Source organism: Hyla sarda, chromosome 7 (genome assembly GCF_029499605.1).
Source record: "Hyla sarda isolate aHylSar1 chromosome 7, aHylSar1.hap1, whole genome shotgun sequence".
Taxonomy (NCBI): domain Eukaryota; kingdom Metazoa; phylum Chordata; class Amphibia; order Anura; family Hylidae; genus Hyla; species Hyla sarda.
In genome coordinates this window covers 201152471-201176841 of record NC_079195.1, presented here as the reverse complement: position 1 = coordinate 201176841, position 24371 = coordinate 201152471, and the positions used below count along the sequence as shown (strand labels likewise).

Here is a 24371-nt window from a genome sequence, read left to right as displayed (position 1 = left end):
GTGCCAGAACAGTGGACCCCCCCACATGTGACCCCATTTTGGAAACTATACCCCTCATGGAATTTAATAAGGGGTGCTGTGAGCATTTACACCCCACTGGCGTTTGACAGATATTTGAAACAGTGGACTGTGCAAATCAAAAATTTTATTTTTCATTTTCACAGACCACTGTTCCAAAAATCTGTCATACACCAGTGGGGTGTAAATGCTCACTGCACCCCTTATTACATTCCGTGAGGGGTGTAGTTTCCAAAATGGGGTCACATATGGATATTTATTGTTTTGCGTTTGTCAGAACTGCTGTAACAATCAGCCACCCCTGTGCAAATCACCTCAAATGTACATGGCGCACTCTCCCTTCTGGGCCTTGTTGTGCGCCCCCAGAGCACTTTGCGCCCACATATGGGGTATCTCCGTACTCACGAGAAATTGCATTACAAATTTAGAGGGTCTTTTTTCCCTTTTAACTCTTGTGAAAATGAAAAGTATAGGGCAACACCAGCATGTCAGTGTAAAAAATTTATTTTTTTACACAACATGCTGGTGTAGACCCCAACTTCACCTTTTCATAAGGGGTTAAAGAAGAAAAAGCCCCCGAAAATTTGTAAGGCAATTTCTCCCGAGTACGGCGATACCCCATATGTGTCCCAAAACTGTTGCCCTGAAATACGACAGGGCTCCAAAGTGAGAGAGCGCCATGCGCATTTGAGGCCTGAATTAGGGATTTGCATAGGGGTGGACATAGGGGTATTCTATGCCAATGATTCCCAAACAGGGTGCCTCCAGCTGTTGCAAAACTCCCAGCATGCCTGGACAGTCAATGGCTGTCCGGCAATACTGGGAGTTATTATTTAGCAACAGCTGGAGGCTCCGTTTTGGAAACAGTAGCGTACCAGACGTTTTTCATTTTTTGGGGGGAGGGGGGGCTGTGTTGGGGTATGTGTATATGTAGTGTTTTTTACTTTTTATTTTAGGTTAGTGTTAGTGTAGTGTAGTGTTTTTAGGGTACAGTCACATGGGCAGAGGTTCACAGCAAGTTTGCCGCTGGAAGTTTGAGCTGCAGCGCAAAATTTGCGCCATCTCAAACTTGCAGCACTCACTGTAAACCTCCGCCCATGTGAGTGTACCCTGTACATTCACATTGGGGGGAGGGGGCAAACATCCAGCTGTTGCAAACTTCGAGCATGCCCTTTGGCTGTCCGTGCATGCTGGGAGTTGTAGTTTTGCAACAGCTGGAGGAACACTGGTTTGGAAACACTAAGTTAAGTAATAAACTTTCAAGTGTTTTGCAACCAAACTTAGTGTTTCCAAACCAGTGTGCCTCCAGCTGTTGCAAAACTACAACTCCCAGCATGCATGGTCTGTCAGTGCATGCTGGGAGTTATAGTTTTGCAACAATTGCAACAGCTGGAGGCACTGAGGTAGGAAACGGACAATGTTTCCCAACTAGTGTGCCTCCAGTTGTTGCAAAACTACAACTCCCAGCATGCCCAGACTGCCCAGGCATGCTGGAAGTTGTAGTTCGGCAATATCTGAAGGATCAGATGTTGCCGAACTACAACTTCCAGCATGCTTGGGCAGTCTGGGCATGCTGGGAGTTGTAGTTTTGCAACATCTGGAGGTCCACAGTTTGGAGACCACTGTATAATGGTCTCCAATCTGTGCTCTTCCAGATGTTAGAGAACTACAACTCCCAGCATGCCTGGACAGACTGAGCATGCTGAGATTTGTAGTTTTGCAACATCTGGAAGAGCACAGATTGGAGACCATTATACAGTGGTCTCCAAACTGAGGACCTCCAGATGTTGCAAAACTACAACTCCCAGCATGCCCAGAAAGCCAAAGGCTGTCTGGGCATGCTGGGAGTTGCAGTTTTGAAACTCTCAGAGGCAGCAGTGAGATCGCTTTACGGCGATCTCACTGCTGCCAATGAAGATGCCGCACTGCTGCTGCAAACTCACCGCCGGGACGCAGCGCAGCCGGGACCGCATGGAGGACGCCGGGACCGCTCGGGACACCGCTCGGACGGGTAAGTGACGCCGGGGGACAGGTCAGGGACACTTAGCAGACTCACACACCGCGCTGCTAAGTATTTTCATAGCGAAACGCTGCTATCAGCTAGTCAGATTTGACCAGCTGATAGCAGCGATCGCTGGGGGGGGTGGGGGATGAAACCCCCCGTGGTCGCATGGTAAGATGGCTGGCTATCAGTGATAGCAACCATCTTTCCGGGCGCTGCGGGATGCCGCGAGTAGCGGCAGTAATGTCCATGACGTACCTGTATGTCATGGGTCGGGAACACCTTGCCACCCATGACGTACAGGTATGTCATAGGTCGGGAAGGGGTTAAAGTGGTATTCCAGGCAAAAACTTTTTTTTATATATATCAACTGGCTCCAGAAAGTTAAACAGATTTGTAAATGACTTCTATTAAAAAATCTTAATCCTTCCAATAGTTATTAGCTGCTGAAGTTTTCTGTCTCACTGCTCAATGATGATGTCACGTCACGGGAGCTTTGCATGATGGGAGAATATCCCCATAGGAACTGCACAGCTCCCGGGACATGAGTCATCAGAAAGCAGTTAGACAGAAAACAGCAACTCAACTTCAGAAGCTAATAACTACTGGAAGGATTAAGATTTTTTAATAGAAGTAATTTACAAATCTGTTTAACTTTCCGGAGCCAGTTGATATATATAAAAAAAGTTTTTGCCTGGAATACCCCTTTAAGTTGTTGGTCAAAGCTTATTCTGTGACATCTCTCCCCTGATCCCCCAGCTCAGCTGAACATGCATGTGTTTCCAAAGTAGAGAGAGAAAGAGAAATGCAGACTCCTCTGGCAGCAGCTTATCCATCAAAAACAAAAGAATCGGACTACTTAAGTTTAACATGCCCGAACCTTCTCTCCCCAACATCTGCTTTTGGGAAAGAGCTGGGAGGCCATAATTACACTTTAGTGCCCATTCAGCTCCGGAAATGCAGCAGCCTCTTATCGTTCTTAATTGGATTCTGCTGCACCATTCACAATACAGAATTTATGCGGCATACGTTCCGGCCCCCGGACTCCATAGAAGGAATAAGTATGTTCATTCTTTCTGTGGAATCTGCTCTAAAATAAACTGCCGTCTATGGAGACTACGCATTTTTGAGCAGTCCTAGCACCGTTTTGCCGGCGCCCGCTCCAGACAGATTCCGTAGTGTGAATGAGCCCTTTGTTGGTCAGCTGGTCCTCATGGAATTGGCTGGTTTATTTGACACTTACCTAATGTGTATGACCGGCTTTAGAACCTTTGTGATCTTATATAAAAAAAAAAAAAAAAAGATTAAGAAACCAAAACGCACAACAAAAACGGAGAAGTAAAAATAAGGAAAACACTGCCGGTATATATCAATAGGATAGCAAAGTTCTGTTTTGTATAATAATCGGCATCCATCTCCATTATTTTTTAGTAACCTAATGGATGGCCCTATAGTCTAGGACAGTGTTTTCTAACCAGTGTGCCTCCAGCTGTTTCAAAACTACAACTTCCAGCATGCCCGGACAGCCGATGGCTGTCCGGGCATGCTGGGAGTTGTAGTTTTGCAACAGCTGGAGGCACACTGGTTGGGAAACACTGGCCTAGGAAATTACACACCATTGAGCGTTTGACTCACTGCCCTTAAGCTATTCCCTCCAGGCTTCTGGATATTGTCCCTTAAATCCTGTATTCATGTTCTTCGTTGTAAGGTCGTGAATAATTCACTTGATGTAACTTTGCTCATCCATTATCTTCCCCGACTGACATGATCGTCCCCGGCACTCACCTGCTGCCTTGCACGTCTTAGAAACACTGTCCATCTGAAATCCTTCATAACATTCGCACTTATAGTCTCCTTTGTAGTTGACGCAGATCTGGCTGCACGCATCGGGGTTCTCGCACTCGTCTATGTCTGAAATCAAATACACAAGGCAATAGAAGGTTAGGGTCCCATCTGCGTCAGAGGCTTTGTTTTTGGGGATCTATAACAGTTTTCATTCAGGAGGAGTAAACGAATTGACAGTCCACTGAATGACACCAACGGATCCCAAAAGACCCCATTAACTTTAATGGGGTCTGTCGGGTTTCCATCTGGTGTCTGTCATTTTGCAGAATTCTAATGGTACAAAAAATATACTGCATGCAGAATCTGCAACATGAAAGATAAACAACATGCGACACAGTGTTTTTTGATCTTGGATTCTCTTAAAGGGGTTGTTCGGCGGAAAAAAATAATTAATGGTTTCAAAATGTATAATAAAGCTACTTACTAATATAATGTTATTTGCCATAGTGCACAGATTTTGTATTATCAGCTGCACTCTCTCCCTTGTAGATGTGACATCACATCACAGGTTGTACAAGCAGTCTTCTCCATCCTTCCTCCGCCTGTCTGCTCAGGAGGAGACCAGTCATGTGAAAGGGGGGAGCTTTTATTTTGCTCATTAGATTTATGACTCGTTAGATAAGGTAGCAGTAAACCTTTTTCAGTCGCAGTAGTTTCCATAATTACAGACTCACTGCTGCCTTATCTAATGAGTCACGAATCTAATGAGAAGTAATAAGAGCTCTCCCCCTTCACATCACTGGTCTCATCCTGGGCAGACAGGAGAGGAGGGAGTAGGAGGGATGAGCAGACTAAATTCAAAGAGTGTGACGTGATGCCACAGCTACAAGGAAGAATGCACAGCTCATAATAGAAGATCTGTGCACTATGGCTAATAACATTATATTTGTAAGTTACTTTAAATATACTTTTTAACACCATACACAGGTTGTATCTTGCACCGGAGAGCCTTTAAGGCCTCTTTAATTGAGAATTTCCCTCTCACAATAACCAAAACATATAGCCCGGGTTAGGCTCCCAGGTTTGTTTCTTGATCATATAGTGGCCAACTCATATTAGAGGCTGGTTCATATACAACCATCTTATGTGACCCACAAGCCCATTTTGGGTAATTTTTAGTGAATTCTACTGCTCTATGACCATTCCTGTCCGCAGTTATATACTGAGAATCATCTACCTGGCAGAGCGAGTTTGGAGAGAATCCAGATCAATTGCTTAATGCGATGACATTGTAGCAGACAGGCATAATTCTCTCTGAAGTTTCCTGAAATTAGCTCATTGCCGGAAATTGGTGTTTGGAACCAATGTGATGTCCTTCCATAGGGGGTGTGTGTATATATATATATATATATATATATATATATATATATATATATAAAATGTTTGCATAACCTCTGACCAACTACAAATTAAACATCATATCCCACATTCGGTTTTCTTCAGACACCTACAAAGAAGATGTGCCCTTAAATACTCAGCTACCCCTAGGCCCTGGATTTCTCATTATCCATTAATTTGAGTCCCCGGCTCTCAGGGACCTTAATCTCTGGCCTATATTCACCTCAAAATTAGGCTGGGTTCACACCACGTTTTCTTAAATACGGTTCCCGTATACGGTTTAGAGGAGGGGGGCGTGGCTTAATCGCGGCGCCCGCACTCAGCCGTATTCGGGAACCGTATTTAATACAAGTCTATGAGCCGACCGGAGTGAACCGCAGCCTCCGGTCGGCTTCGTTTTCGGCCGTATGCGGTTTCCCGACCGCAGGCAAAAACGTGGTCGACAACGTTTTTGCCTGCGGTCGGGAAACCGCATACGGCCGAAAACTAAGCCATCCGGAGGCTGCGGTTCACTCCGGTCGGCTCATAGACTTGTATTAAATACGGTTCCCGAATACGGCTGAGTGCGGGCGCCGCGATTAAGCCCCACCCCCCTCCTCCAAACCGTATACGGGAACCGTATTTAAGAAAACGTGGTGTGAACCCAGCCTTATACATATTGGAAATGCTTATACAAGACGGCACCTTCCAGGATATTAAGGAATCGCCTTTATTTGTATCACCTGCAGCTAATAATAGACAAACAATTACACAAATGTTTCCTCACCCCTCTCTGGATCAAAAAAAAAACGGAAGAATATTATCCACTGAGTGTATTAGAAGTGTATACATCCATTCTGACTTATGGCACATATACTGGGAATATTCAATTATTTAGAGCTTTTGGAAACAGAGAACAGATTTCCTCTCTGTGGTCTTAAAGGGGTACTTCGCTGCTTAGCATTTGGAACAAACTGTTCCGAGTGCTGGAGCCGGCACCGGGAGCTCGCGACGTCATAGCCCCCTCATGACATCACACCCGCCCCCCTCAATGCAAGTCTATGGGAGGGGGCGTTACAGCCATCATTACCCCTCCCATAGACTTGCATTGAGGGGGCGGGACGTGACATCATGAGGGGGCGGGGCTATGACGTTACAAGCTCCTGGCTCCAGCGTTTGGAACAGTTTGTTCCAAACACTGAGCAGCGGAGTACCCCTTTAAACACTACCAAAACCTCATAACCAAGAAGTGGGATTGGTCGCAGATTTGTTTTGTACCGGCTTCTGTACACCGAGAGGCAATGCTGCATGTATCGTAACTTCCACTGTCTCCCTATAATCCCATTGTTGTATTATCCCGTGAATAAAAGAACTTTGTGCACTATACGAGCTAGAAGGAAATATTCCCATTGCACAGACAACTGAACAGGTACTTGATATATATCTATCCAATGATATAGGAAGTACGTATGTATTCGCCGCATCTAGCGTCTAACTGTGGGGGGTAGGGTAGGGTACGGGGAGGCATATCATCCCTGTGGATCCGGTACCTTGAACAGTTAGACGCTAGATGCGGTGAATGCATACGTACTTCCTATATCATTGAATTGTATCTACTGCTTCTGTACTATTAAGGTGTACCGTATTTTTCGCCGTATAAGGCTGGGTCCACACTACGTTTTGTCCCATACGGGAGCGCATACGGCAGGAGGGAGCTAAAAGCTCGCGCTCCCGTATGTAACCGTATGCGCTCCCGTATGCCATTCACTTCAATGAGCCGACCGGAGTGAAACGTTCGGTCCGGTCGGCTCATTTTTGCGCCGTATGCACTTTTACAACCGGACCTAAAATCGTGGTCAACCACGGTTTTAGGTCCGGTTGTAAAAGCGCATACGGCGCAAAAATGAGCCGACCGGACCGAACGTTTCACTCCGGTCGGCTCATTGAAATGAATGACATACGGGAGCGCATACGGTTACATACGGGAGCGCGAGCTTTTAGCTCCCCCCTGCCGTATGCGCTCCCGTATGGGACAAAACATAGTGTGAACCCAGCCTAAGACGCACTTTTTCTTCCCCAAAACTGGGGGGAAAAAGTCGGTGCGTCTTATACAGCGAATACACCCCTATCGCGGCGGTCCCTGCGGCCATCAACGGCCGGGACCCGCGGCTAATACATGACATCACAGATCGCGGTGAAGCCCTGTATTAACCCTTCAGACGCGGCGATCAAAGTTGACCGCCGCGTCTGAAGGGAAAGTGACACTAACCAGGCTGTTCAGTCGGGCTCTTCAGGACCGCCGCGATTTCACCGAACAGCCCGACTGAATAGCCGGGTTAGTGCTTACAGGACACCGGGAGGGACCTTACCTGCCTCCTCGGTGTCTTCTCCGTTCAGGGATCCCCTGTATGGCCGGCGATCTCCTTCCTCGTCATCACGTCGTCGTGTACGTGCGTCGCCGTGCGCAACGATGTGATGACGGCGACGGAGAGCGAGGATACCCGACCGGCAGCAGAGACGTTCCGAAGCAACGGGGACACGGCGACAGCGATGGAGCGACATCCAGGGCAGCGGTGACGGGTCCGGAGCGGCGGGGACACGTGAGTATTACCTCCTATGCAGTGGTCTTCAACCTGCGGACCTCCAGATGTTGCAAAACTACAACTCCCAGCATGCCCGGACAGCCAACGGCTGTTCGGGCATGCTGGGAGTTGTAGTTTTGCAACATCTGGAGGTCCCCAGGTTGAAGACCACTATTGGGTTCAAAATCTTTATTTTTTTTAGATTTTGCACCTATAAATTGGGTGCGTCTTATACGCCGTAGCGTCCTATAGGGGGCGAAAAATACGGTATTTACTTTTGTAAAAGACTGTTCCTGCTTGCATTTATACAGTTTATATCTCCTATAGTTGAGTTTCCTGGTTCCCCCCCCCCCCCCCCCCCCCCCCCGCCATCTCTCTTCAGTATCTATATATATGTATAGTAGAAAAAATTTCTGCAGCACCACTTCAGAATCAATGCTTGGTGAACTCGATCAAAGTCCAACCACAGTAGGAAAACAATGGTGCAGCACACCAACGTGCAAAAGAAATTGTGAATTTATTGTCTCACATCACAGCAGCAACGTTTCAGTCCCACACTGGAACCTTTTTCAAGCTTAAAGATACATAATACTTAAAGGGGCACTCCGCTGCTCAGAGTTTGGAACAAACTGTTCCGAACGCTGGAGCTGGGAGCTCATTACTTCATAGCCCCGCCCCCTCATGATGTCCCACCCCGCCCCCTCAATGCAAGTCTATGGGAGGGGGCGTGGCAGGTTGTTCTTCCTTTCTGTATACCCCCCCCCCCCCCCGTTTATGTATTATGCCGATGCAATAAAGGCTTGAAGAAGGAACATACTGGTGCGTGGCCGGCTATCATTTCTCTTTCTACACATGAATATTTGTATCTACTGAACATTGCAAGTAGCCTGAGCACCACCTACACTAGAGATGAGCGAACTTACAGTAAATTCGATTCGTCACAAACTTCTCAGCTCGCCGGTTGCTGACTTTTCCTGCATAAATTAGTTCAGCTTTCAGGTGCTCCGGGGGGCTGGAAAAGGTGGATACAGTCCTAGGAAAGAGTCTCCTAGGAATGTATCCACCTTTTCCAGCCCACGGGAGCACCGGAAAGCTGAACTAATTTATGCAGGATAAGTCATCAACTGCCGAGCCGAGAAGTTTGTGACAAATCGAATTTACTGTAAGTTCGCTCATCTCTAACCTATACCTTGGTGCAAGAACCAACTATATACACTATTTATATACCTCCTGCATTTCTGAAATCACAGTGCCGAACGGGTTTTTCTTTGTGCTACTTCTATATATGCGTGTGTGCAAAATCATAGGATGTTGCGGAATCTTGTAATACCTTTTTTATTGGACTAACAGTATTTTGTAGCGATAAACTTTCGGGATTCCTCCCTTTATCAAGTCCAAAGCATTTCTGAGCTCACAAGGAGAAAACACACAGGTCGCAACTCACAAAATATGCAGGGGTTAAAATAACAGAAGTGGAGAATTCACACTAAGTTGGGCCATAAATTGTGTAGCTGTAGGATGATAGACTACATAGACAAGGATGAGTAGGGGGGAGCAGAGGTGAGAAAAGTTGGACATGGCGAGAAAAGACAATCCAGGTACAGAACCAAGGACTAGAGATAAGGATGAGACAGGGAGGGACGGGACGGAGGGGTGAGATGGTGATACAGCAGGACATGGGAAAATACAGGAGAGGGGACAATACAATGCAGGTTATAGGAAGTTTTGATAATGGGCTAAGAAGCTCAAATCCACATTTATGTCCTCTGGTCTTTGAATCATAAAAAAACTTTTGGCTTCAAACGTCTTTCTTTCTTAGATGTTTTTGGAGTTTCCTTTCAGAATCTTAATTTTAAGGTCAATCAGGAGTGACCTGTTTGGGTGAAATGGTGTCCTCTGGGGTGCAATAGTCCTATCCTTTACAGTTGTTGATGGAAGATCTGTGTAGGTTCTGAGAGATCTGTTCTCTCTAAAGGATTATCATTCTGTCCAAGCACCAAACTAGATTCCATTAAGCTATACTCCGACTTAGAAGAATTCTTCAGGAGACAATTGCCTCTGCCATAGAGTTGTATTGAGGGGGCGTGTCTGCCGCCGCTTTGTGCGGTGGTCAACACGCGCTATCTGGCCAGCGAGCCGGAGCCCCGTACAGGAGATGGCGGGGGGCCCCAGTGGTCGGACCCCCGCAATCTGAAACTTATCCCCTATCCTTAGGAGAGGGGATAAGTTTTTCACCACTGGACTACCCCTTTAAAAGAAATCTTCCCTGAACCTCCCAATTTAGCATTCAGACAACCAACCAATTTAAAACAAAAGCTGGTTACATGGCATGGACAGAGGTGTCAGCAGAGAGCACTGTGGTCAGACAGAAAAGAAATTCAAAAAGAAAAGAACTTCCTCTGAAGCATACAGCAGCTGATAAGTACTGGAAGGATTAAGATTTTCAAATAGAAGTAATTTACAAATCTGTTTAACTTTCTGGCACCAGTTAATTTAAAAAAAAAAAAAAAATGTCCACCGGAGTACCCTTTTAATTTGGACTCACACAGCAGGTGACCCGTAAATGGATGATTTCCAAATCCCTTTCATGAACTAGTTTGCTATGAGAGAGGTGAGTAGGGGCCCCTTTAACCCCTTAAGGACCGAGGGTTTTTCCGTTTTTGCATTTTCGTTTTTTCCTCCTTGTCTTTAAAAAATCATAACTCTTTCAATTTTGCACCTAAAAATCCATATGATGGCTTATTTTTTGCGCCACCAATTCTACTTTGTAATGACATCCGTCATTTTGCCCAAAAATCTATAGCAAAAAACATTGTGAGACAAAATTGAAAAAACCCCGCCATTTTGTAATTTTGGGGGCTTCCGTTTCTACGAAGTGCATTTTTCGGTAAAAATGACACCTTATGTTTAGTCTGTAGGTCCATACGATTAAAATGATACCCTACTTATATAGGTTTCATTTTGTCGGACTTCTGGAAAAAATCATAACTTCATGCAGGAAAATTAATACGTTTAAAATTGTCATCTTCTGACCCCTATAACGCGTATGGGGCGGTATGAGGGCTAATTTTTTGCGCCGTGATCTGAAGTTTTTAGCGGTACCATTTTTGCATTGGCTTTTTATTCATTTTTTCATGATATAAAAAGGGACAAAAAATGCCCTATTTTGGACTTTGGAATTTTTTTGCGCGTACGCCATTGACCGTACGGTTTAATTAAAGATATATTTTTATAATTCGGACATTTCCGCATGTGGCGATACCATATATGTTTATTTTTATTTACAATGTGTTTTTTTTTAAATGGGAAAAGGGGGGTGATTCAAACTTTTAATAGGGGAGCAGTTAAATGATCTTTATTCACTTTTTTTTTGCAGTGTTATAGCTCCCATAGGGACCTATAACACTGCACACACTGATCTTTTACATTGATCACTGGTTTCTCATAGGAAACCAGTGATCGATGATTCTGCCGCTTGACTGCTCATGCCTGGATCTCAGACACTGAGCAGTCATTCGGCGATCGGACAGCGAGGAGGCAGGTAGGGACCCTCCGGCTGTCCTGTAAGCTGTTCGGGATGCCGCGATTTCGCCGCAGCTATCCCAAACAGCTCGCTGAGCTAACCAGCATGCTTTCACTTTCACTTTAGAAGCGGTGTTCAACAGCACGTCTAAAGGGTTAATAGCGCGCGGCACCACGTTCAATGCCGCGCACTATTAGCCACGGGTCCCGGCCATTGTTAGAGGCCGGGCCCGACCCGCTATGAGCGGACACATGACGTACCGGTACGTCATGTGTCCTTAAGGGGTTAAAGAGGTTACCCAATATATGATGGCTTTAGCACTTATTTGTCAGACAGTAATGGACATGCTTAGGAAAGATGTGTGCTTGTCTTGGGGCTAAATGACTGTGTTGTGAGATTACCACAACAGTGCGGCTTTTATTTTTTATTTTTTTTGTGAAATGGCTATTTCCTGTTGGAGATTCCTTCCTCCAACTACAAGTCCGGGGATCCCTTGTTTGTATGTGTGAGGTCACTTTACTCCCTCCCACACATCAGCCACCTCACCCAATGAAGCACACCTGAGCTCTCTTCAATGCTGCACTGTGGTTTAAACTACAATTCACTGCAGTGCTGTGGAGAATGATCTCCCTCACACCCAGCATTCGATCCACCCACTGAAGCACAGACACACGCCCTTTCATGTCTCAGGCTGTACTGCAACCTGGGAAAAGCCTGAGAGAACATATTTTGTATGCTGCTAAAAATGAACATTGGGGCAAAGATTACTAATCACAAAATTCTTTAAAAAAAATCCTGTATATGACTTACCTCCGCAGGTTTTTTTGTCAATTAACTTGTAGCCTGTGGGGCAATCACATTCGTGTCCCACCATCAGGTCCTTACAGATGTGCGAACAGCCGCCATTATTTATCACACACTCGTTGACACCTAAGAAAAATATGAAATAGTCTTAAAAGGGCAGGACTGTGCCGCACGCATCTCCATTGTTTTAGATGGCACTAAATGAAAATAGCAAAATGGGCAATTTTTTTTTATCATTAATAAAAATCTTGAGATTAGCACAGAGTAGCTGCACATATTAACCAGGTACAGTCCAGTTTTTATTATCACTACGGGCAATACTTCAATGTATTAGTTTGCAATAGTTTTGATGATGAATTTCTGGGGGTACAAATATTATTTCACAAACTAAATTCCATATTTAAAGGGGTACTCTGCCCCTAGACATCTTATCCCCTATCCAAAGGATAGGGGATAAGATGTCAGATTGCGGGGGTCCTGCTGCTGGGGACCCCCGGGATCTCGCCTGCAGCACCCACCTCAAAGGCTTCCGGCAACGCTGGAGGCTTTGGATCCCGACCACGCGAGCAGAAGGGGATAAGATGTCTAGGGGCGGAGTACCCCTTTAAAGGGGTACTCCAAGGAACTAAACCCATAGCCCATCCTTTTCCTCTCACCAACCAATGTATTTGTCTAAATTTCATTCATTAGCTATATAGAGCTATTTCCCTCTTTCAGCTGTCACTTACATGCAGAGAGTAATCAGATCCTGCAAACCCCTTACTGAGACCTAGCCCCCACGCTCCTGGAAGACAAACACCACGTGATTTCCGGCTTCACAGCCACACTTCCTCCTCCCCTCTCTGTGTGAGGATCTCTCCTTAGCACATAACGCTGCTCTTTGCCTGCAGTAGATCTAATCACTGACTGCTGTTATTCAGAGAATATGATTTATTGCTGGGGGGGAATGGATAGTTTGAAAGAAAAGACATATACAGTGCATTTACAACAACACGGCATGTACTCAGATAGCAAAAGCATAGGGGATAAAATGGGGATAGGGGATAAAATGTTTTTGCCCGGAATACCCCTTTAATGTATTCCTCCATGTACACACTCAGTAGCTCCTGGTTATCACATGTAGGCCGCCGTTACACTTGGAGCTTTTTGCCGAAGCTCCGAAATCCTGAAGTTTGTTTGTGGTATTAAAGCTTAATGAGAACAGGGATCCAAGTTTACAGAAAATCAACACATTACTATTACATGAGGTTTGCTTAGTCTGTAAATGTTATCCAATGCCGATTCTGGGTCCCATGTGCATAGAACCGTTGCAGGATCCAACTTCTATTCTCTTCATCTGGAAGGATCAGAAGTCTGAGTTCTGTTACAATCCACACAGTATGTTCTTGTATTCTTCCACCAAATAATGGAAGACGGACGGGGAGAGGAAACTCACCGCATTCCTTCAGGGGCTCATCAGACCAGTCTCTGCAGTCCTGACGGGAGTCGCACACTTTTCGAATGTCAATGCATTCTCCGCTTTTGCACTGAAATGTTCCTTCTGCTTCACATGGCATTTCCACCGCTGCAAAAGATGGAATCGGTATTATTGGAATTTACAAGATAACTCGTTGATAGGACTCGATGAGCTGTCTAGCTGTCTACCTTTAAGAAGATGTGTAAAGCTTTATTCAGTTTGCCACTGACAATGCTGTCAAGTAGCTTTCCCAGACTTCTGAATGTCAGATCCACTTATCTATGCTGCTATACATCTTTCCAAGAGAAGCCTGGAAAGCTGGGTGAAAAGGTTTGGCATTTACATCACCATTCTGCTCTTCATTGCACGCAAATGGGATGTTGACCTTGTGAGGGAAATTATGCTATTTATGTTGTCTACGATTTTCTATAGTAATCTTCATTTATCCTTGGGCCTCCTTACAATGTAGCCTTGTACTCCTTCAAGACTAAGGGCCCCATACTTATAGCGTACCCGTCAGATCCAAAATATATATATTTTTTTAATATATCACTCAGTACCTAATCCTGACCATGTACATCTAATTTTTATGTGTCTAGCACCTTTATGTATTTTTTTATTACACTTTTTTATTTAGCTCACTAGTCTGAATTCCTCTCAAAGGGAGGGGGCGTGGCCTCACTCTACAGGTCTCCGCCCCCTCCCTCAGTATGCTGTCTGCTCACATCTCCCCTAGCATTAACAAAACTACAACTCCCAGCTTGTCCTCACTGACAGTAGCGGGACACAAGCTGAAAGTGGGAGGATTTTTCCTCCAGCTATGAGCCCTGCACTCACAGCTGTCAATCAAGGAAGTGTGTCCATGACATAGGTGATGACGCATGGACACAGCAGGACTAGTATGTGTCCAAGCAGGCAGGGGGGGCAGTTGTTTGACTGGCTTTTTCAATATGAAATACTAAAAATGTTCTAATGAAAGCAATTCCAAAACCTATTGGTTATACATGCTTTTGTAACTTGTATGCCCATTTAAGTAAAAATCTGTCTAATAAAAATATCCTTTTATAATATATATTATGTACTTTTAGATAAAATACTAAGAATATGGGGGCTACTATGAAGGAACATATAACAGCTGCATAGGAAGCACCTTTTGCCCTTGCCTTAGGAGGTATGGAAAAATAAACATATGCATGAGATTTACGACTGGAGCACATGGGCTAGAATTTTAATAAGATCGCCATGAGGAGGGTGGTAATGGACAGTTAACCTGATTGGTGGTTGTTTATCTTTACGTCATCTTTATGCTATACTTTTCTTGAAGGTCATTTTTGCTTATATAAAGACAAGAGTTTCTAATAATAAACAGAACACTTATTTGACTATTTTTGTGTGTATAGTCTGTATCTGGTGCGTATAGTCTGTATTAATTGGGACATTTTCCTAACAACCTAAATCAGCATGGTCAGGCCCAAACACAGTCAACTAGTGACTATGTCCAGTGTTTGTACTCATCCTCAAAGGAGCAGCGTGCTTCTCTTTTGAATCAAACTCAAAATATGCATATGTTTCAGATAAAAAGGGGTCCCTAAGAAAAGGGGATTTAGTCCCAAAGGGGCTTCGGCCCTGTGGGAAATTGTTGATATTGGTATTTAACCCTGGTACCCCTTGGGATAGTGCTTTTTGATTAGAGGGGTCCCTAAGAAAAGGGGAATTAGTCCCATAGGGGTTCAGCCCGGAGGGAAATTGTTGGTATTGGTATTTAACCCTGGTACCCCTTGGGATAGTGTTTTTTGATTAGAGGAGTCCCTAAGAAAAGGGATCTAGTCCCATAGGGGTTCAGCCCGGAGGGAAATTGTTGGTATTGGTATTTAACCCTGGTACCCCTTGGGATAGTGTTTTTTGATTAGAGGGGTCCCTAAGAAAAGGGCTTGGGCATTTACTGTATATACACCAAAATAAACTGGACTTACCAGTGCGGCATCCAGTCTCATCACTACCATCAAGGCAGTCTCTCACCCCATTACACTGATACATCCCATATACACAGGATCCATCTCCACACTGAAATTCATCCGGACGACAGGATACCATAGCTGTGAGAGAAGAGAAGTGCACATTAACATTGCTATCAATAACCCGATTCCAGCAGGTCATGTCTAAGTCATCCATACTCACGGCAATCCTTCTCATCGGAGTTGTCTTTGCAGTCCTGGTCCCCGTCACACCTCCAGTTGAGGTGAATACACTTGCCGTTGCCACATCTGAACTCTAGGGCACCGCATTGCGTTACTGCCTGGGGCTGACTTTTCAGACCGCAGCGATCCTCGGATTCGTCTGACTGGTCCGCACAATCGGCTTGTCCATCGCACACCCACTTCTCGGGGATACACACACCCTTCCCACAGCGAAACTGTCCTGATTTACACGTGACTAAGGCGCAATCCACTTCATCGCTTCCGTCTCCACAGTTATCGATGCCATCGCACACGAAGCTCGAAGAGACGCAGAACTTATTGCTGCACTGGAACTCGCCCCGCGGGCAACCTGTGCAAAAGACATGAGCAAAGACATCTTACAATGCAAATAAACTGTGTGTATAGTTGTAAGGAAAACACCATTGTGATATAAAGCTAAGCGACTCCATTCTAACAAGGGACAACTGCTTTGTTGTGTAGTCAGAGTCTTACTGCATAATGTGCTATTATCACATTTTATGTATACACAGAATACAGCAAGATTACCCTACAGCATTGTTTCCCAACCAGGGTGCCTCCAGCTGTGGCAAAACTACAACTCCCAGCAAGCCTGGGCTGCCAAAGACTGTCCAGGCATGCTGGGAGTTGTAGTTTTGCAACAGCTGGAGGCACCCTGGTTGGGAAACACTGTCCTACATCAATTAACTTTAACCTGCGGCTCTCCATCTGCTGCAAAACTACAACTCCTATCATGCGGAGAGCTGTCAACGGGCAACAGCTGGACAGCCACGGGTTGATTACTACTAATAGATGTTATCATTTTGAGGGGTTATGTCAAAATTTTAACTTATCGCCTATAGATCTCTATTGATCTTTCGAAGATGGCAGAGTGACTATATGGAGACACCCTTTCCACAGAAGAATGGGGTCCCTTGTCCTGAGTGAATAGAGTGTCAACACATAAACTCACCACCGCTCTATTCAATCTCCAAACATAGATAAGCACTGCACGCAGTAGAGGCACTAAGGTTGGACCCCACCCCCATGATCAAATACTTACTCCCTGAATGTAAGGTGATGAATTTAAAAGGGGTACTCCGGAGGAAGAATTTTTTTTTTTTTATATGATGGTACCAGAAAGTTATAAAGAAATTACATCTATTTGAAAATCTTAATCCTTCCAGTACTTAGCTGCTGTATGCTCCACAGGAAGTTGTGTAGTTCTTTCAGTATCAGGAACTGTCAGAACAGTAGATTTTTGTTCTGAGAATTTGCTCCTACTCTGTATAGTTCCTAACACAGATAGAGGTGTCAAAAGAGAGCAAGAGAAAACGAAGGTATATCAGCTTACCCAGTCGTATCCAAGATGCAAGGAATCGTGGCACAATACACCTGAACCAGCGGGAGCTTCGGATGAATCTCTGAGGCCAAGTCCTCAGGTGGAGTAATCACGGAGAAGGAAAGGAAGTTCCGGAACTTCCTTTCCTTCTCCGTCAAAAGAGAGCACTGAGGTCAGACTGGAAAGAACTACACAACTTCCTCTGGAGCATACAGAAGCTGAAAAGGAATGGAAGGATTAATATTTTTTACATAGAATGAATTTACACATCTGTATACCTTTCCAGCCCCAGTTGATTTGAAAACTATTTTCCCTCCTGAGTACCGCTTTAAGATTTTGCCTACGAAGAGGATTAAACAAAGATCCGGCCACCCCAAAGGTTAAAAGTGATTAATCAGCACAGAATTCAAATAGAAAAACAAAAATCAAACAATGGCCTTCAAGGGCGGTTCACGAAAGACACAAATTACTTCTCCTCCTCCTTAAAATGTCTCTTTCTATAAGAGATAACACGGAATCGTCTGGACCCAGAGAAAGGAATGTTCTAATTAAACACAATGATTTATCAATGTTTCCCCAGAACGTCAAGGTTATTAACCAGACCTGAGAAAACCGCACGGCAGAAACGGGAGAATACAGAAAAGAAACAAGGAGACTTCATAGACAATGGGAAGGTTTGAAGCACTTTACTTTCAGGTTCCCCAGTTTCCCCCCATAATCCAAACTCAAACTGGGAGTGTGTGATTTCCATCTTTGTACGGCGCCATGGACTATGCTAGTGTCATCAATTAAGAATGTAAGAAGCGATCTGATTGGTTGCTATGTGCAAGTTTACCTCTGCACAGGTTTTGCTAAATCTTCCCCTAAAATCCTATAGCACCTGCAAGGCCCTGCTCAAGAAAGCTCATGTACAGACCAATCGGAATGACTCAAAGATTCTCTGGCAAACTTCAGATGGGCCTGTGCATGTGCTTTCTTGAGCAGGAGGACCTTGCAGACGCTGTGGGATTTCAGCCCTTTCCAGCTGCTGAGATCATTGACAAGATCCTCCCTTATAGTTCTGAGCTGATGCCTCACCGATCTCATGATCATTGGAACTCTACAAGGCGAAATCTTACACAGCCCCTGACCAAGGGAAGGTGATAGTTATTTTCTGTTTCTTCCATATGGGAATAATCAAACACCTCTGTCCATGTCAGGAAATGTCCAGAGTAGGAGCAAATCCCCATAGCAAACCTCTCCTGCTCTGGACAGTTCCTGACATGAACAGAGGTGTCAGCAGAGAGCACTGTGGTCAAACAGAAAATAAATTCAAAAAGAAATGAACTTCCTCTGTATTATACAGCAGCTGATATGTACTGGAAGGATTAATATTTTTAAATAGTTGCACCAGTTGATTAAAAAAAAAAAAATATATATATATATAAATGTTTTCCACCGGAGTACCCCTTTCATGCTTATGCAGACATATAAAATCACATCCCTTCCCCTTCATCAAACCATACCCCTTCCGCCTAAGGAAGTTTGTGTCACTTAAATCCGACCTTTTCGCTATATAAATTCATGCTGGGAAAAGGTCGGAAAGTGAGCTGTACCATACTCGACCCTGTCCGGCTGGCCGGCAAGTCAAGTATGATACTGCTCACTTTCCTGGCTTATAGCTAGCAATAACAAAAGGGTCTCAGGAGTGAGACCCGAACCAATCAAAACTATTTGACATGTCAGGGCAACAATTTTACCCTATATAACGCTTTGCCAAGCATTATATAGGGTAAAATCTGATGATTGCTTCCCTTTAAGCATTAATAACTCTGGAATGCTTTCACCCATCATTCTGATTTCGAGACTGTTTTTTTCGTGACATATTCTACTTTGCGTTATTGGTAAAATTTTGTCGATACTTGCATCGTTTCTTAGTGAAAAATTCCAAAATGTTATGAAAAAAATTGAAAATTTTGCATTTTTCTAACTTTGAAGCTCTCTGCTTGTAAGGAAAATAGACATTCTAAATAAATTATATTTTGATTCACAAATACAATATGTTTACTTTATATTTGCATCATAAAGTTTTGGAAGAAATCAGAGGGCTTCAAAGTTCACCAGCAATTTTCCAATTTTTCACAAAATTTTCTAAATCTGAATTTTTCATGGACCAGTTCAGGTTTGAAGTGGATTTGAAGGGCCTTCATATTAGAAATACCCCACAAATTACCCCATTATAAAAACTGCACCCCTCAAAGTATTCAAAATGACATTCAGTAAGTGTGTTAACCCTTTAGGTGTTTCACAGGAATAGCAGCAAAGTGAAGGAGAAAATTCTAAATCTTCATTTTTTTACACTCGCATGTTCTTGTAGACCCAGTTATTGAATTTTTACAAGGGGTAAAAGGAGAGAATTCTTCCTAAAATGTGTAACCCAATTTCTCTCGAGTAAGGAAATACCTCATGTGTATGTCAAGTGTTCGGCAGGCACAGTAGCGGGCTCAGAAGGGAAGGAGCGACAGTGGGATTTTGGAGAGTGAGTTTTTCTGAAATGGTTTTTGGGGGGCATGTCACATTTAGGAAGCCCCTATGGTGCCAGAACAGCAGAAAACCCCCCACATGGCATACCATTTTGGAAACTACACCCCTCAAGGCACGTAACAAGGGGTCCAGTGAGCCTTAATACCCCACAGGTGCTTGATGACTTTTCGTTAAAGTCGAATGTGTAAATGAAAATAACTTTTTTTTTCACTAAAGTGCAGTTTTTCCCCCCAAATTTACCATTTTTATAAAGGGTAATAGGAGAAAATGCCCCCCAAAATTTGTAACCCCATCTCTTCTGAGTATGGAAATACCCCATGTTAGGACGTAAAATGCTCTGCGGGCGATCTACAACGCTTAGAAGAGGAGTCACATTTGGCTTTTGGAAAGCAAATTTTGCTGAAATGGTTTTGGGGGGGGGGGGGGCATGTCGCATTTAGGAAGCCCCTATGGTGCCAGAACAGCAAAAATACCCACATGGCATACTATTTTGGAAACTTCACCCCTCAAGGAACGTAACAAGGGGTACAGTGAGCCTTAACACCTCACAGGTATTTCATGACTTTTTGTTAAATTTGGACGTGTAAATGAAAAAAAAAAAATGTTTTCACAAAAATGCAGTTTTTCCCCCAAATTTTAGATTTTTACAAGGGGTAATAGGAGAAAATTACCCCCCAAATTTGTAACCCCATTTCTTCTGAGTATGGAAATACCCCATGTTAGGACGTAAAATGCTCTGCGGGCGATCTATAATGCTTAGAAGAGGAGTCACATTTGGCTTTTGGAAAGCAAATTTTGCTGAAATGGTTTTGGGGGGGGGGGGGCATGTCGCATTTAGGAAGCCCCTATGGTGCCAGAACAGCAAAAATACCCACATGGCATACTATTTTGGAAACTTCACCCCTCAAGGAACGTAACAAGGGGTACAGTGAGCCTTAACACCTCACAGGTATTTCATGACTTTTTGTTAAATTTGGATGTGTAAATGAAAAAAAAAATGTTTTCACTAAAATGCTGTTTTTCCCCCAAATTTTACATTTTTACAAGGGGTAATAGGAGAAAATTACCCCCCAAATTTGTAACCCCATTTCTTCTGAGTATGGAAATACCCCATGTGTGGATGTCAAGTGCTCTGCGGTCGAACTACAATGCTCAGAAGAGGAGGAGCGCCATTGAGCTTTTGAAGAGTGAATTTGTTTGGAATGGAAGTCAGGGGCCATGTGCGTTTACAAAGCCCCCCGTGGTGCCAGAACTGTGGACCTACCCACATGTGACCCCATTTTGGAAACTACACCCCTCATAGAATTTAATAAGGTGTGCAGTGAGCATTTACACCCCACTGGCATTTGACAGATCTTTGGAACAGAGGGCTGAGCAAATGAAAAATTTTATTTTAATTTTCATAAACCACTGTTCCAAAAATCTGTCAGACCCCTGTGGGGCGTAAATGCTCACTGTACCTCTTATTACATTACATGAGGGGTGTAGTTTCCAAAATGGGGTCACATGTTGGGGGTCCACTGTTTTGGTACCATGGGGGCTTTGTAAACACATGTGGCCTTCAATTCCAGACAAATTTTCTCTTCAAAAGTCCAATGGCGCTCCTCTTCTGAGCATTGTAGTTTGCCCGCAGAGCACTTTACATCCACATATGGGGTATGTTCCTACTCAGAAGAAATTTGGCTACAAATTTTGGGGGGCTTTTTTTCCTATTTTCCCTTGTGAAAATGAAAAATTTAGGGTAACACCAGCATTTTAGTGAAAAAAAATATTTTCATTTTCCCATCCAACTTTAATGAAAATTCGTCAAACACCTGTGGGGTGTTAAGGCTCACTATACCCCTTGTTACATTCTGTGAGGGGTGTAGTTTCCAAAACGTGGTCACATGTCGGTATTTATTTTTTTGCGTTTATGTCAGAACCGCTGTAAAATCAGCCACCCCTGTGCAAATCACCAATTTAGGCCTCAAATATACATGGTGCGCTCTCACTCCTGAGCCTTGTTGTGTGCCCGCCGAGCATTTTACGCCCACATATGGGGTATTTCCCTACTCGGGAGACATTGCGTAACAAATTTTGGGGGTCTTTTTTTCCTTTTACCTCTTGTGAAAATAAAAAGTAAAGGACAACACCAGCATGTTAGTGTAAAAATTGTTTTTTTTTTACACTAACAGGCTGGTGTAAATCCCAACTTTTCTTTTTCATAAGGGGTAAAAGGAGAAAAAGCCCCCCAAAATTTGTAGTGCAATTTCTCCCGAGTACGGGAATACCCCATATGTGGCACTCAACTGTTTCCTTGAAATACGACAGGGCTCCAAAGTGAGAGAGCTCCATGTGCATTTGAGGACTAAATTAGGCATTGCATAGGGGCGGACATTGGGAATCACTGGCATAGAATACCCCTAACAGGGTGCCTCCAGCTGTTGCTAAACTCCCAGCATGCCTGGACAGTCTGTGGCTGTTCGGAAATGCTGGGAGATGTTGTTTTGCAACAGCTGGAGGCTCCGTTTTGGAAACACTGCCATACAATACGTTATTTTTATTGGGGGGACAGTGTAAGGGGGTGTATATGTAGTGTTTTACCCTTTATTATGTGGTAGTGTAGTGTAGTGTTTTTAGGGTACATTCACACTGGCGGTGGTTTACAGCGAGCTTACTGCTAGGAGTATGCGCTGCGGCGAAAAATTTGCCGCAGCTCATACTTGAAGCAGGAAACTTACTGTAAACCTGCCCGTGTGAATGTACCCTGTACGTTCACATGGGGGGGGGGGGGGCAAACCTCCAGCTGTTTTAAAACTACAACTCCCAGCATGCACTGACAGACCATGCATGCTGGGAGTTGTACTTTTGCAACAGCTGGAGGCACACTGGTTTGAAAACCTTCAGTTAGGTTCTGTTACCTAACTCAGTATTTTCCAACCAGTGTGCCTCCTGCTGTTGCAAAACTACAACTCCCAGCATGTACTGATCGCCGAAGGGCATGCTGGGAGATGTAGTTATGCAACAGCTGGAGGTACGCAACAACAACTCCCAGCATGCAGAGGCAGCTGTTTGCAGTTTGGGCATGCTGGGATTTGCAGTTTTGCAACATCTGTAGGGCTACAATTTAGAGATATCCAAACAGTGGACCTCCAGCTGTTGCAAAACTATAAATCCCAGCATGCCCAGACAGCAAACTGCTGTTTGAGCATGCTAGCAGTTGCAGTTTTGCAACATCTGGAGGGCCACAGTTAGAGATCACTGCCAGTGATATGCAAACTGTGGCCCTCCAGCTGTTGCAAAACTACAAATCCCTGCATGCCCAAACAGCTGTCTGGGCATGCTGGGAGTTGTAGTTTTGCAAGATCTGGAGGGTTACAGTTTAGAGACCACTGTATAGTGGTCTCAAACTGTACCCTCCAGATGTTGCAAGGCAACTTACCGGCTTCCGTCGGATCCAGGGAGCCAGCCGCATGACATCGCCGGACTCCGATCTCTTCCACCGTTCGTCGCCCACAGCCTCGCCCGCGGGGTAAGTGGACGTCGGCGCCAGTCCTCTGTCGGTTCCCCTATCTGCCCCGCCTATTGTGGGCGGGCAGAACCGAAAGTAAAGCCCCCGATCTGCTATTGGTGGTCGCGTCTAGACCACCAATAGCAGGGATAGGAGGGGTGGCACCACTGCCACCTCACTCCTATCCCTTCAGGGGAATCGTGGGTGTCTTGGACAACCGCGATCCCCCTTATATTCCGGGTCACCATAGACCCGTATGACCCGGAATCGGCACAAATGGCAAGTGTGAAATCGCTAGCGATTTGCAGCTATCGCCGACATGGGGGGTCTGATGACCCCCCCTGGGCATTTGCGCGGGGTGCCTGCTGACCGAAATTCCCACGGGCGTACAGGTACGCCCTTGGTCCTTTAGTACCAGGGAGCAAAGGCGTACCTGTACGCCCTTGGTCCTTAAGTGGTTAAAGATGGACTCCGGTGGAAAAACTTTTTTTTCTTTTTTTTTTAATCAACAGATGCCAGAAAGTTAAACATATTTGTAAATTACTTCTATTAAAAAATCTTAACCCTTCCAGTACTTATTAGGTGCTGAATACCACAGAGGAAATTCATTTCATTTTGGAACACAGAGCTCTCTGCTGACATCACGAGCACAGTGCTCTCTGCTGACATCTCTGTCCATTTTAGGAACTGTCCAGAGCAGCATATGTTTGCTATGGGGATTTTCTCCTACTCTGGACAGTTCTTAAAGGGGTTATCCACCATAAGGTGATTTTAGTATGTACCTGGCAGACAGTAAAGGACATGCTTATGTGAAGGAAATTATACAGTTAATCCATATTATTTATAATTTTAATAGTATTCTTCATTTAAGTGTGGGACTAGCATTATACTCGTGTAGGGCCTAGGACATTGTATTCAACGCCAAAGAAATTGTAATCATTAGTATTGAACAATAAATGATATGTTTGTGTACTTATTGTGTATCTTGGAATAGGAAGTTGGGTAAGAAGTCATGCATGCAGCTGGGAAAAGTACATATCGACCATTTCCACCGGACACAAGGACGCCTAAGTTCATATATGAAATTTATGAGCTTAGCCTATGGAGCCATGAATCTAGTAAAGAGGAACTGATCGGATGGGACTGGACAGATAACATAATTTGTTGATTGTTGAAATTTTGTCCTGGTTAATATTGTACTTGGCCCAGTGCCTAATTTTGCCTTTAAAATAAACCAGCTTTCAACTAATAAACCGAACACTTATTTGACTATT

General features: G+C 44.3%; 1 protein-coding gene across 4 annotated transcripts in view; it reads right to left on the bottom strand.

The window, feature by feature from the left end:
• LRP8 (LDL receptor related protein 8) overlaps positions 1-24371 on the bottom strand; it is a 240313-nt gene that overhangs the window by 30794 nt on the left and 185148 nt on the right. For all 4 annotated transcript variants that reach the window (XR_008846595.1, XM_056532188.1, XM_056532190.1 and 1 more), the window contains 5 exons: positions 15726-16094; positions 15521-15643; positions 13527-13655; positions 12098-12217; positions 3806-3931 (listed from right to left, as the gene is read on the bottom strand). Coding sequence is in view for 3 of the 4 variants with exons in the window: in XM_056532188.1 (XP_056388163.1) it covers positions 3806-3931; positions 12098-12217; positions 13527-13655; positions 15521-15643; positions 15726-16094 (867 nt within the window). In the remaining variant the exon portion in view is untranslated. The remainder of the gene's footprint in view (positions 1-3805; positions 3932-12097; positions 12218-13526; positions 13656-15520; positions 15644-15725; positions 16095-24371) is intronic.